The following is a 14052-nucleotide window of genomic DNA, read 5'->3' on the forward strand; positions in this document are numbered from 1 at the left end:
ATTTGGCTATTGTTGAGAGTGCTGCTATGAACATTGGGGTACAAGTGCCCCTATGCATCAGTACTCCTGTGTCCCTTGGATAAATTCCTAGCAGTGCTATTGCTGGGTCATAGGGTAGGTCTATTTTTAATTTTCTGAGGAACCTCCACACTGCTTTCCAGAGCGGCTGGACCAATTTGCATTCCCACCAACAGTGCAAGAGGGTTCCCGTTTCTCCACATCCTCTCCAGCATCTATAGTCTCCTGATTTGTTCATTTTGGCCACTCTGACTGGCGTGAGGTGATACCTGAGTGTGGTTTTGATTTTTATTTCCCTGATAAGGAGCGACGCTGAACATCTTTTCATGTGCCTGTTGGCCATCCAGATGTCTTCTTTAGAGAAGTGTCTATTCCTGTTTTCTGCCCATTTCTTCACTGGGTTATTTGCTTTTCGGGTGTGGAGTTTGGTGAGCTCTTTATAGATTTTGGATACTAGCCCTTTGTCCGATATGTCATTTGCAAATATCTTTTCCCATTCCGTTGGTTGCCTTTTAGTTTTGTTGGTTGTTTCCTTGATGGATTCTTTTAAAGAGGGGTCAGGATTTCACTGGGACACAGCATGAATATTGGCACATGGGTGTGAAAGCACAGGTTGTGTTTGTGGAACAGGTAACAGCCCCATGGTCTGGCTGTCTATTGTGAAGGGTCTTGTGGGAGATAGATTTATACTTAATTTAGCTGTCAATGGGGCCCAGATTAGGCTATTGCCTAATTTAGTAGTCTAGGAAAGAGGTGGTGAGGGAGGATCTGAAATCAAAATCAAGGAGTTGGCCAAGAGGGATATCCTGTCTTACATGTGCAATGTGTTTTCACTAGCTTGTGAATGAAAACTAATTCCTCTTCCACCCTAATGCAGTTACAGGATAGAGAATCCTACATTGCTCTTCTAGTTGGAGCCAAGTATGGGATTAGCCAAATTATCAGTAGCAAACTCAACATCATGTCCACACTGGCAGAGTTTGCAAACATCAGCCGTGTAGAGCTGACAGAAGAGTCTGAGAAAGTGAGCATGGTCAAAGTGTATCTTCAGGATGTCAAGGTAATGCATGGGGAAGAAATTTTGAATCCAACTTCTGTAATTTGGGGCTAAATTATTCTAGGGTAGTTTATGAGAGTATAGATACTAACAAAGTCTAATATCCAGCATTTGCTTAAGAGGATGAGTTGTCCATCCTGTACCATCAAAAGGAAAATAATGAACATGGTGTGTTTTCTTGGGAGGGTCCTAAGATAATTTTTGTGTGTAAACTGAGCTTGGACTATATACTTTCCTGACGGGTTTAGAAACTTAGATGGGAGCACCACACAATTTTATCTCATGTATGGGACCCAAATGGCTGCCCAAGAGTTTTGAGTGGCAGCAATTAAAATGGATAAATGATGCAGGGTACTTCCTGGGCCTCTCTGGAAGGTCCTACATTTACCCTGCCTTCCTTTGCTTTAATTCTGACGGGCTCAAGGGTGGTGCTTCATTTTTCTCATCACCCTCTTCTTCCTTCTCCATTTGCTCTCCTTTTCATTTTCCAGGTCAGGTCTTGAAGGGGCCTCACTGTATGAATGGTCAGGGTGGGGTGGGGTTGTTGGGATGGGGAGGCTGGACTAGGGGATGAAGAGGCAGGAGACCTCATAGAGATTCAATGGGAGGAACCCACTGTGTGTAAGTGAGTGTATGTGTGGTTGTGTGTATGTGTGCATGTATGCTTATTTCAAGTCTTGCAGATGAGAATATGAGATACCAGGAGGCCTGCCTGTGGGCCATGGCTGGATTTACTTGGAATCTCTCACTGGCCCCACATGGCCTTGTTGTCAGTCTTCAGACTGAGGCCACTATCCCTTGGCCCTTTATCTAAGAACTCTCTTTAACTTCAAAGGTTCTGACATTGCTGCTGGAATCCAACAGTGCAAAAGACCTAGCCTGCCTGATTGCTGGGTACTACAGGCTGTTTGTTGACCCAGTTACCTCCATTTTCCTCTGGCCAGGAAACAAACAACAGGTGCACCGGGTCTCTGCTGAAGAAGGTGAGGCTTGCTCCAGTAAGGACAGGCCCTTTTCATAGCCTTAAGGGAAGGGGATGAATTGAGTTGAGCTGAGACTTCCACCCAAGTGGATGAGAGCTATTTTTCCATTTATTTCCTGGTGAACAGTTGGTTTTTCTAAAGTCCTAAATGGAGAAGTTTTCTATATGTATCTGAGAGTCCCTGAAAGCCAAGATACGCTATTGAAGGTCTCTGATTCCCTGTAGTATTTCCTAAAATCGTCTCCAAAATCCACTGTATTTTGTCTTTATTTACTGGCAAAAAACATGTCATTCATTTATTCAGAAAGTATAGATGACCGTTTTTTATTCCATGTCTATGTGCTCTTCTGCATTTTCTTGAATTATAATAGAAATTCTCAACCTTACATGTTTAGAAAAAGGGGATACCTGGATATAGAAGGGAGTCGAAATCATATATAAGAAATGAGGTAGTGGAGGCCAGATAAGATGATCAGTCTCCCAGGCCAGCTCCCAGTTTCTATCAGGCTTTTGCTTCAGCACTATTGATGCAGCATTTTCCCACTGGTTTGCTGATAAATGTTGAAACACTCCCACTACAGCTAATTCCAGGCTACCAATATGATGTCACTGAATGTGGGGATGGGAAGAGATACTCAGTAGCATAACATTATATAGCATTCCTCCATTTGGATCAAATAGACATAAATAATCTCAAGAGATCAGATGATAGTAAGATGAAGTAAAAAATAATTAGGAAGTGATGAGTTTTTGGTACTTGTTGTTTGGTTTTAACACAGTTTATGAACATGGGATGATACCTTAGAGTCTAATCAGATAGACAATGCAGAGTGGCAGCAATTGCAAAGGTCTGCTGGCGGGAGGGAGTACTGCTGGGGCAGGTGCATGACACCAAGGGCAAGGTCATGATCTGTTGAAGCTCTCTATAGTGGCTGGAGCATGTGAAGCCTTCAGGGGATGACCAGGCTGTTGAGGACGGGTTGGGGCCACACTGTGAGGGGGTGACCAGGCTGAGGAGGAATTGGGGCCGCTCTGTGAGAGGCCTTAACCCGTGGGAGAGCTTAGACTCTTCCCTGTAGGCAGAGGATGCCATGGAGGGGGTTTAAGTAGAGTGTGATGTGAACAGAGAAAAGTTTTGAGAAAGATCATTCTGGAGGCTAATGGTAGAAGAGAGATTGGAGGCCTGGCTCAATGCCCCCATCCTTCCAACCATGAATCCTTCCTGAGTACCAGCAGCTAGCTGGGTTTTCACCGCCCTAAAAGCTCCATAGCACCAGGGGGTCCCCAAGGCCGGGCTTCAAAATGGTGCCAGCCTACCCACCTCAGAATCCCACAAAAAGTTGCTAAGAATACAGATTCTCAGCCCCCACCCCCTAGATATTTGACTTACTACATCAGGGATAGGGCCAAGGATCTGTTTTATTTTTTAAATATGATTCCCCATCTGATTTTGATGCCCAGACAGGACAGAGCTGGGATTTGAGGAGGGGCTTAGCAAACCTAGGTGATGCTGCCTGTAGCAAAGTGAAATCCAGCCACATACCCTCCGTGCTTCCATGAACACATAGCTCTCCTCAGAAGTAACCCTGTCCCCATTAGGCAGTTCAGGTACATGTGGGAAAGGAGTCCTGATGTGTGGGGAGAACATGGAATCTGGAGACCCACAGGTCCTGTGTCAGCCAGTACAGCGTGATCTGGGCCAGCCACCCCGGAGAATTGGAGGGCAGGCAGGGTAAGGGTGGGAGGACACAAGCCTCTGCCAGTTCCTGAATATAACCCGCGGTGTCCTTTGTATTACAGGCTATGAATCTAGGGCGTGCAGTGACTCTGAGGAGTCCTCTGAAGTGGACTGCGTGCTGGAGCCTCTCTCCGACAGACACCTGCTGAAGCTGGGCCCCTGCAGACCACTCATAAAAGAGGAGCAGCCTCCTGGGGACAGCCCCACACCTGAGGTGGCCAGGAGGGGTCCGAGCACCTCCGGGGCCAGCAGCATGACAGATAGTGCTGAGTCCGAGGCATCCGACTCAGCCAACACTGAGAGCCGAGGCTGCAGGACCAGTGGCTCCAGTGAATCCATGGATGCCCTAGAAGAGGATGACTTGGACACTTGCTCCTCCAGCAGGTCTGGCTTCTTCCACTCTAGCTCGCCGGGCTTCCCAGAGAGTCTTGATTCCAACAGCCAAGAGGAGAGAAGCAGTATTGAAACCAGTGGCTTCCTCTGTCTCCTGGACCTGGCCCAGAGAGCCAACCCTCCATGCCAGAAGACTGAGTTTTCTGAGAGTCCCGCTCCTGAGACTTTCAGTTGGGGACCAGAACTGAGTGCGGTCAGGCTGGACCCCAGGCTATATGAGGACAGTCGGACAGACTACTATAGCCTGTGCTCCAGTGTCTCCCTGGCCAGCCACCAGAGCGACAGCTCAGAGAGCACAGTTTCCCGGCAGGGTGGGGGCCTGGCAGCCTGGGGTCAGCAGGGCTGGATGGAGGCCCAGCCCAGCTCCACTCTGGAAGCCCTGGGCCCACACCTGCCTCTGGCCTTTGAGGATGGCAGCTCAGATGAGGAGTACTATGACGCAGCCGACAAGCTCACACCCCCAGACGCCCTCTCAGGTGAGCCCTCCACAGCAGGTCTGCACAGACTCCAGGCGGCTTCTGAATACCCAGCAGGGGCAGGGACCAAACTTGAAGCACACTCCTTGTCCTTGTTTGAGAAGGCCCACCCGGGCTCAGCGGACCAAACTATATGTGTCATAACTTCAAGTCAGGGGTACAAGGGAGGTTCGGGGAACTGTGGGCCAGCAGAGATGGGAGGCACCAATTCAACAGTGGGAATCAGGAAAGGCTTCCCAGAAGAGGTGGCAGATGTGCTGGGCCTTGTGAGATGGACAGAATTTGTATTGAAAAGGGTTTGACAGGAGTTCTCAGCGGAGGCAAAGTGGCTGTGTCATTATTGACCCTGACTCTATATTAAATGGGGCTTTGAAGTAAGAAGAACCTGATAGGCTGTTGGTGGCCCCTTAAGGGACTCAGACGTAAGAAAAGGCCGGGGATCTGTTGGTCATGTTTCTTTCCGGTTCCACATAGAGTGACTTCCTGAGTTATGTGAGATCCTTACAGGACACACGCACGCACACACACACACGTGTGCACACACACACAGTTGCACACACCATATACTGAAGGGAAAAAATTAGAGAATAGCACGCAGACACTGATGATGAGTCACTCACTAGGAGCTGGGGAAGCTGCAGCTCATTTATTTCTGGGTCAGCCCTTTCCTGTTGCTTCCTGCCCTCTAGTGCTTTCCCGTTGCTTGTGGGAGAAAGGCCAGCTCCTTAGCAGCCCCTGTGAGGCCCCTCCAGGTCCTCTGTGACATGGTCCCTTTCTGTCTCCTTCCTCCTGAGCCCTCTTTCTGCATACCTGCCACACAGACCTCCTTACTGTTCTTTAAAAGTGCCAAGTTCTTTCCTACCTCTGGCCTTTACACGTGCTGCTCCTTCCGCCTGAAACACTCCTCACCCTGATCTTTGGCTACAAGTGCCTACCCGTCTATCAGGCCCCACGTAGAAATTCACTTCCTCTGGGAAACGTCAACCAGACTGCGCCAAGACTGGGGCAGGTCTCCCCATCCCTTTCATGTGTTTTCATAGCACCCTGGGTGCTTCCTGCCCGCACTTAGCACTGCCTGTAATTGTATATTTATTCGTGTGACTTTTGTGTTGATATTTCTCTTCCTTACTAAACCAAGAACTCCTCAGAGTATAGGGACTGTGTGTTATACACTCACCCCTGGGTCCCCAGCACATTGTACTTGGTGGCAGTTTTGCTAAATGAGTAAACAAATTCTCTACCATCTACCCTGAGTTCATTAATTGGCTGTGCCCATAAAGAAGGAGAAACTTATGAGCAGATTTGCACTGTTCTCCAAAGAACCCAGCCAGCTGCCATCCATGCCCCCAGCTTTGCCCAGCTGGGTCAGCCATTGTGCAGGGTTCAAAATGGGGGCACAACAGAGACCATCAGTCAAGGCCTTCCCATATAGGAATCTAGCCAGGGAAATAAAGTCCATACTGGACATTCTCTTTTTTCACAAGGAGCCAATAAGGTGCTGGGTTCTGCTCTGAGCCCTGATTCACTGTGGGAGTCTCTCCCTTTTTAGGCGTCAGAAATGCCCTTGGTGAATGGCTATAGGTGGCCTAGGGCAGCAGCTCTAAAACGTGGGTGGGCATCATAATTACCCAAGGGACCTGGTTTAAATACCACAGCTTCTTAGGTTGTAGCCTCTGAGATTCTGATTAAAGAGGCCTGAAGAGCAGCCTAGAGTTGATAACGTTTTTAATAAGATGCAGCCAGACTGGAAACTGCTGATCTGAGGATAAGAGCCCTCTGATTCTCAAGTGCTATACTATGTACCTGATTCCTTCTGGCTTATTCCCTAGACTTCATCACAAAGTGCTTCTCTCTCAGAAGGGTCCATCCTGGGGGTGCCTGGGTGGCTCAATCGGTTGAGCGTCTGACTTTGGCTCAGGTCGATATCATGGTTCATGGGTTGAGCTCCACGTTGGGCTCGCTGCTGTCAGAGCCTGCTTCGGATCCTTGGCCCCCCTCTCTCTGCCCCTCCCCAGCTTGCACTCTCTCTCAAAAAATAAATTTTAAAAACATAAAAAAAAAAAGAAAGGTCCATCCTGGTATGCACAAAACCCCCCACACTTGAGACTGAGTCATGACACTTTTTGTCAAGAGAAAGCTCCCTCGGAATCCTCACACATGTAGTGACAATAACTACAGTAATGGTAGCAGCTCCCGTCACTGAACCACTGTTAGCACAGGCCTTGTTCTGGGAGCTTGATAAGCACCGGTCCATTGAACCAGCACAGTAGGCCAGTGCTGACTGATACCGCTGGTACTGACTGACTTGGGTTGACATAAGCACCAATCAAGAGTGTTAGAAGGATGTCAGATAGCTTATAGAATTTCCAGCAAAGGTGAAGAGCTGGTTTAGACACAGGTAGTAACCAGGCCTGGAGACTGGGTGACAGGATTTCTCATCATTTCTTCACTGTCAGGATACTGTAGCTGCAAAGATGGGCTCTACTTTTATTATTATTATTTTTTAAATTAATATGCAAATTCTAGGAAATTTGTATCTGACTTTCTAGGTCATAAATCTGGCTACTTGGCTGACTGCGGGTAGGGCACCTTCATGGAGAGTTCTAGCAGACAGTAAGCATTGGGGAGATTTTGTTCCCTGAAAGGAAGTTGGGGTACTATGACCCAAAGACAATGACATGCATCGTGGGCAATGAAGAACCAAAAAATGTCTCCCACAGTTATTATCCCCATCTGTTAGAAGAGCAAATTGAGGAGATCAAGCTTTAATCTGCCCAAGGTTACCCAATCCAGCCAGGATCTGAACCCAGGCAACCCTGAGTCCTGGGTCCAACCTCTATAAGTCTCTTTCTTTTTCTGCTTTCCACATACTCTTCCCTTTCTTGATTCTTAGGGACCAGAGCTGTGTCTGCTGCAGAACCCAGTGCCACAAGCTTACAGCATAAGGCTAGCACTTGCATCTGTGAGGACAGCCTGAGTCCTGGGCCAGATGGAAGAGAACCAAGCAGAAGGGGAGGGGTGAAGAAGTATGCCAAGACTCTGAGAAAAAGAAGGTCTTTCCTACAGACTGACTACACTTGTCAGGTCTCCTTTCCCCTGGTGCCATCAGCCTCCCTGGAGAGTGTGGATGATGTGTGCTACTACGACAGGGAGCCCTATCTGGCCCTCGGAGCACCCTCCCCAACTGTGTCCTCTCTGCAGGACATGCAAGGTGAGCCTGGCCTCCTGGAGACCAAGGCCCTGGGGCTGCTGGGTCCCTTGAGGCAGACCAAGAGCAAAAACCCAGCCTCCCGAGTCATGGAGATGGAGCCCGAGACCATGGAAACCAAGTCAGTTATCGACTCTCGAGTGTCTTCTATTTCTGCCATTCGCCTCCGGATTGACCCCAACCATAAAGATAGTTCTGGGGTTGCCCCCCTGACTGCCACTGTTGCCACTTCCCCAGCCAGCACCCCTCACTGTTCCAGCCCAGGCTCATCTGGCCTAGATACTGCTCAGGCAGAGCCTTCCCATGCCGGGTCTCCACTTCAACACTCGGATGCCAGTGTCCCCAAAGAACTCACCCTAGAGCTTGGGGACAGCAACTCCTCCCTCTCTAGTGCTGACCCAGACCCAAATAGAGTCTGCCTGACCGTCAGCCCAGGGCCACATAAGGTCTCTCAAGCAGACACACTAGAGTTGGGAGGGGTCCAATTGGAAACGGGACTGGGATCTTTGTTTACAAATCCTATGCAAGAAACTGCCCCCAAATACACAGAGCCTTTGTTGCCTCCTCCTCTAGTCAGGCCTGGAAGTGGTGAATGTGGGATAAATTCAGGAGAGAAGATGGCTTCTTTCCCTACAGAAGAGGAACAACAAGGACAGCTATCTCTGGGACATGATGGAGAAGTTACAAACAAAAACGGCACCAATTTATTTCGTGATGAATCTGGGAAAGATTCAAGTGACTCCAAGAGTGACCTGTCGAATGCTGTGCCACAGACTATTGGGGTCAATGCTCCAGCTGGTGGAATGAGAACCTCCCTCTCCTTGAAGACTCCTGTAACAGGAACTGAGCAGATCCTGCCACATTCCCCCACGGGTCCCCAAGGACAAAGCAGAGAAACCCCAGGCCAAGCCTGCCAGGCCCAAGAGCAAAAACTATTGGAAGAGCTGGATTTAGACCCCGATTTCTTGCTTGGGGACCAGACCATTCCATCAGCCTTCCCTCTGGAGGGGGTCAAGGCAGAGCCACTTAACCACATGATAGGGGAAGAGATAGCCTCTCGGGACACTCCTCAGCAGATCTGCTTTAATCCAGCTCCTTCTCTGCCAAAGCCACTACCGGGTCCCCCAAAGGAGCCCCACTTAGAAGGTTCAAACCATTGTTCACTGTCAGAAAACAAAGACAAAAGTCCTAGCGTCTGCCTTCCTGCTGAGAAGTCTTTCCTGTGCTTTGCCCCAGAAAGCCATCCTAAAGTTTCTGCCAGTCTCAGGATGGCCACATCTTTGGGGTTTGTGGGTGTGAATGAGACAATGGCCCCCAGGATTGGGATGGAGCAGTGCAGCTGCCAGTTCTCCTATGCCACGTGCTTCCGTGGCCTGCAGCCAGAAGCAGAGGAAGAAGACCGGGCCTTGGAAGCACACCCCACTGCCCCCCTCACGTCGCCGCCCTCTTCAGGAAGCCGGCTGGCCCTCCCCTGGAGGCCTGCCCGGGCCCGCAGCTGCAGTGCGGAGCCCCTGTCGAGGAATAGCCACATCTGGCCAGAATACTGCTCCAGGGCCCTGAGACAGCTGAGAGCTGCCCCTGCCAGCACCCCGGAGGGCTTTAGCCAACTCACAGAGAGCTTACTGGAATTACAAGATATTTTAGAAGCTTCCTGGGTGAATGGGAACAAACATCCCCCAGAGAAGTGCACCTGGCACTTTTCAGAAAGCCGGAGCCGCCTCTGCATGGGTTCCCAGAAGCTCCTGGCGAGCTGTCAACATGTGATCAGAATGGACCAGTCCCCCGAAGAGATGCAGGGTGCCGTGCAGGACACCTTCCAGCACCTGGTCCAGCTGGCCGGCCTGTGCTTCCAGTTCACAGACTGCAGCCGCTGTTCCACTCGGCACAGGGAAGCAGCAGGGAACCTGAGGGACGTGGTGTGCGCCTACCATCAGTTCGTAGAGGCTGCTAGGCTGACCTGTGAGAGAGGCTACCACGACCTGAGTGTGAAACTCTTGGCCCGTCAGTGCACGGCTCTCACGGCTGCTGTGTTTTGTTTGACCCAGAAGTTCCGAGCATCCACTGCCCTGTGAGCAGGCCGGTTGCCCAGGCCCCTGCCTTGCCCTGGGCACTTCCCTGAGAAGCTCCTCCATTCCTCCACCACCCCTCCAAAATGTTTACTAGAGTATTCAAATAAACTGCTGCTTAATCCTGACCTGAATCATACAGAGTGATAAGTTTGGTTCAAAAGCATTCACTCATGTTCATTCAACAAACATTTCACTGAATACCTCCTCTGGGTCAGGCCACGTGCTAGGTCCTTAGGATAGAAAGGTGAATTAGACAAATCCCTGCCCCTGGTCAGGATTCTCACAGACCCTCGGGGGGATGCAGATAAGTAGCTTGCCATCAGTAAACTGTGCCCTAATAGTTTACCCTGGGGATGTGGAAACAGGAGGAATTCACAGACTGTCCCAGGATGACAGGGATGAGGGAGGAAGGTGGGGATCACTGAAAAATGGTCTTGACTTCGCGTATCACACTGATTTGGCAATAACCTTCACAAACAGGAGTGAATACATGTGATATTTGATAGATTTTACCTTCACAAGGTTTGGTTTGCGGCACCTGCACCTGCAGGCCTGGTATTCTTGGCTGCCTGGCTATGACAAGCATAGGTTGCCACTAGGTGGCAGTTAAATTCCTTAGTTGCATGGTGACCCACATCCAGGAGTGGGTGCTCTGTGCTTTATCTCAAATTGACTGAATGCTGCACCCTTTTTCTCTGGTAAATACCTGTAAAGGCAAACATAAAGCCCTGAATTCAATTTGCCTTTTTAGGAATAATATTAGAGGGAAAGAAATATATTTAGTACCTTTCTCACTGATCCCAATTAAACCAGTTAATCCCAGTTAATCTTAGTGGGACGTTGGACAAGCTACTTAACCACTCAGTGCTTTGGTTTTCTCTTCTCTAAATGTTAATAGTTCCTGCTTTGTTGGGTAGAAATCTAATACATAATCTAGTAAATACTCAGTAAAATTCAGTAGTAATCCCCAAACTTTATGGATGCCTCTCCTAGTGTGAAACCATTTCCTACATTTTGTTTCCAGACTCCAGGAAAACTGATCTCAAGATACCCCTGGGATCTTTTTCCCCCTGGATTCTCTGTCCAGGCCAAAGCTGGCTTAGACAGCCACCTTGGGCTATTAGAGCTTGTTCAAGGGGGCCCTTTGTCCCTCTGGTACTCCTGATCAGTTGTGTGTCTGCACTGGCCTCCCAATTCCTCTCCTTCACCCAGAACAAGAGGAAAGCAATATTTTGGGAGACGAGAAGATATCTTTCTCACCCCTTGTTACCAGTTATTTGTTAACTAACCAGTGAACCAGTACTTGTGCCAGGAAAAGATTTATTTTCTTAGAGGCCTGTTTCTTTTCACATAATATTTTGAATAAAATTTGAATAAGGCTCTCGAACATAGATTTGTAGTGATTGTGTGGCCATGAATAACAGGAACAATAGGACGCTGAAAAAATAAAAATTGTATAATGTTAAACAGGACTTGAACACTTTTACCAGCAGAAAGCTCTGAAGAGCTATGTAGCTTATTTACATGAACGTAATCTGTATGTTTGCAAGTTTAAAGCAAGGAGCTTAGGACTTCAACTTAACCAGAGCTGGAATCCTGGCGATGTTGTTACAGGCACCATGCTGGGCCTCAGTTTCCCCAACTGACAAAAGGAAATAGTACTCGTCTCATTTAGTGAGGGCCTACAGTGTGCCAGATGCCTTACTTACATACCTCAAATACATTTTCTTATTAATGGGGACAACACCCCAAACTAGAGATTGTTATGTAATACACATTTGGCATATTGTGAGAAATAATAGTGGAAGGCGGGAAGAAGACTGTGAAGCCTCTGGCACGGGCACTCAAATGTTTATGTCTGTCTGTCTTTGCTTCCTCTCCCCTCAACTCCATGAACTTTCTTGGGCTGCTACTGTATGGAGTTAGTATTTTGCTCTGCACTAAGTCCCAGAAGTTCCAGGAAATCCCTCACTGCTTGTTGAGAAGCTAAAATGAGGGGAGTGGGGGCTGGTCCTCTTTAGCACCTTTTTTGAGATACACCACCCCCAACATGAATAGGCAGAATGGGATGCAATGCAAGAGCCAATTGTTTAGTGACTAGGAAACTACCAGACATTTACACTCCTTCCTTTTCCCACTCACCATAATATTGGCTGATTCGTTTCTTAGACAAACATTTGTTACAACCGTTGCAGGTGATGCCTGATGTGGGATTATGGATGTAAATAATTGGGTAAGAATCCTGTCTTCAAGAGCTCCTCGTCTAAGAGATAAGATGACATGTAGAGATAGAAACCTACAAATATAAGGTATGGTCTGCTCAGGGTGACCAAAGAGGACAGATAAGGTGCTAGGAGAGCTCAAAAGACAGAAGTCATTTTGTGGTTGGGGACAGAGTGGTGATCGTGGAAGGCTTCCTGTAGGAAGCAGCATTAATTAGAAGTAGCTACTGAGCATCAGGTCCTAGATTTGGTAGATAGGAAGGTAAGTTTGGAATGTGTTAAGAAAGGAGAAAAATCACTCATTTAGTGATTCTGTCAACACATATTTAGTGTGCAGTGGCACTGGGAATTAAATCATCAACATGATACATGTTCCCTCAGGAACTTATAACTAGTAGGAAAGACACAGAAAAAAATAAAAAGATTACTGACTGATAGGTCATGTAAAGAAATGAAGAGTGCCAAGACAGGGATGGGATGAGCCAATCTTACCTGGGTGATCAGTAAAGGTCTCTCTAAAGAGGGAAGGTTTAAGCTGAAGCCTAAAGGATAGGAAGGAGCCAGCCAATGGAAAAAGTGAGAGGAAAGGGAACAGACTCTGCAGAGGGCCTTGGTATATTTGAAGCATTTCAAGAAGACAGGTGTGACTGGAACACAGCAAGCCAGAGGAAGAATGATAGGATGAGTTTCGACGGGCAGCCAGGAACCAGGTGGGGAACGCCTTGGGAAGGTTAGACTTCACATCCAAGTACAATGGAAAGCCACTAGGGTTTGGAAAAGGGAGACACATAATCATCTGACAAACAGATATCTGCTGCGTGGTGGGAGTAGGGGGTGGGGGGGGGGTGGTCAGTGAGACCAGCTAAGAGGACTTTTCTGGGGGGTGGCCATGGGCTCATTCAAAGGTGAAGAGACACAAGAGCAGTGGCAGGGAGAGAGGAAAATTATCCAGTTGGGCTGAGGGCAAAGTGCAGGGACTGGTAGGTGTGGTGGGAGCCACTGAAGATCCTTTGAGCCACTCTGCAAGCCCTACTGATTGGGAAGCCAGCACTAGCTTCTGAGCAGAGAAGAGATGTTAGAGCTGGGTTTTAGGGAAAAGCCCTCTGGGGGATAAAGAATGTTTACTTTTAACATTTAAATTGCTCCAGTAGCAGATAAAGGATGGACTGAAGGATTAGGGACGGGGTGGGGGTGCTGGAGGATCTATGAAAAGAAAAGGCCAGAGAGGGAAACAGTATGGGGCCAAGGAGGGATCCAACAGGGCTGTGGTTTCTTGGGTGGGAGATAGTTCAGGCTCTTACATGCTAAGGTCTCTTCCAAAGGGTGAGACCGCTGGGATAGCAGGAATAAAGGGAAGAGTAAAGAGTGACTGTTGGTTTTTATCAGGTCAAGGCTTGGGCCAGTCTCTTCAGGGTCTCTGAGCCTCGCTTTCCCCCTGGGTCTGTAAGGGGAGAAGGAGAAGGGAGAGTGGCCAGAGGCTAGACTCACTTGTTAAGGGCCCAAGCCCGAATATCTCTATTGTCTGCCTAAACAGCCAGGTGGTGGTGAGGGCAGCGGTGTGCTCAGGGAAGCCTGTGTCAGTTCGTGGGCTCTGCTGGTTGTAGGGGGTCCAAGGGAGGGCAAGACCCCCCGGTTGTGAGAAGAGGGGTGGTTCCAGCCCGGTTTCAGCCCAGTTTCCCAATGCCCAGCCCTTGAGAACCATCAAAGCCTCGGGTTACCTGCCGCAGCCTGCGAAAGTGGCGAGCGGCGGGTATCGTAATCCCCGTCTCACAACCGAGGAAACAGGTTCAGGCAGGCGCAGCAATACCTGGGCGGTACGCAGCCCCTTAGTGCCAGTGTAGGTGGAAGGCAAAGCCTCCCACTGGCTCCGGCACACCAAGCTACCAGGC

At 48.8% G+C, this 14052-nt stretch overlaps 1 protein-coding gene and 1 long non-coding RNA gene across 11 annotated transcripts in view; one reads left to right on the plus strand and one right to left on the minus strand.

Moving 5' to 3' along the window:
* Window positions 1-10072, plus strand: part of FRMPD1 (FERM and PDZ domain containing 1) — a 139924-nt gene extending 129852 nt beyond the window's left edge. For all 10 annotated transcript variants that reach the window (XM_040481720.1, XM_040481719.1, XM_040481718.1 and 7 more), the window contains 4 exons: window positions 896-1078; window positions 1911-2058; window positions 3858-4664; window positions 7558-10072. In XM_040481720.1, coding sequence (XP_040337654.1) covers window positions 896-1078; window positions 1911-2058; window positions 3858-4664; window positions 7558-9944 — 3525 coding nt within the window. In that variant the 3' untranslated portion in view covers window positions 9945-10072. The remainder of the gene's footprint in view (window positions 1-895; window positions 1079-1910; window positions 2059-3857; window positions 4665-7557) is intronic.
* Window positions 10073-11244: 1172 nt separating this feature from the next.
* LOC121034693 (uncharacterized) lies at window positions 11245-14041 on the minus strand. Its single transcript, XR_005792570.1, has 2 exons — window positions 13882-14041; window positions 11245-11378 (listed from the first exon to the last, which is right to left on the minus strand). It is a non-coding gene; the product is annotated as an uncharacterized LOC121034693 (long non-coding RNA).
* Window positions 14042-14052: the final 11 nt, after the last annotated feature.

This window comes from Herpailurus yagouaroundi, unplaced genomic scaffold (assembly GCF_014898765.1).
Source record: "Herpailurus yagouaroundi ecotype Mexico unplaced genomic scaffold, PumYag 160, whole genome shotgun sequence".
Taxonomy (NCBI): Eukaryota; Metazoa; Chordata; class Mammalia; order Carnivora; family Felidae; genus Herpailurus; species Herpailurus yagouaroundi.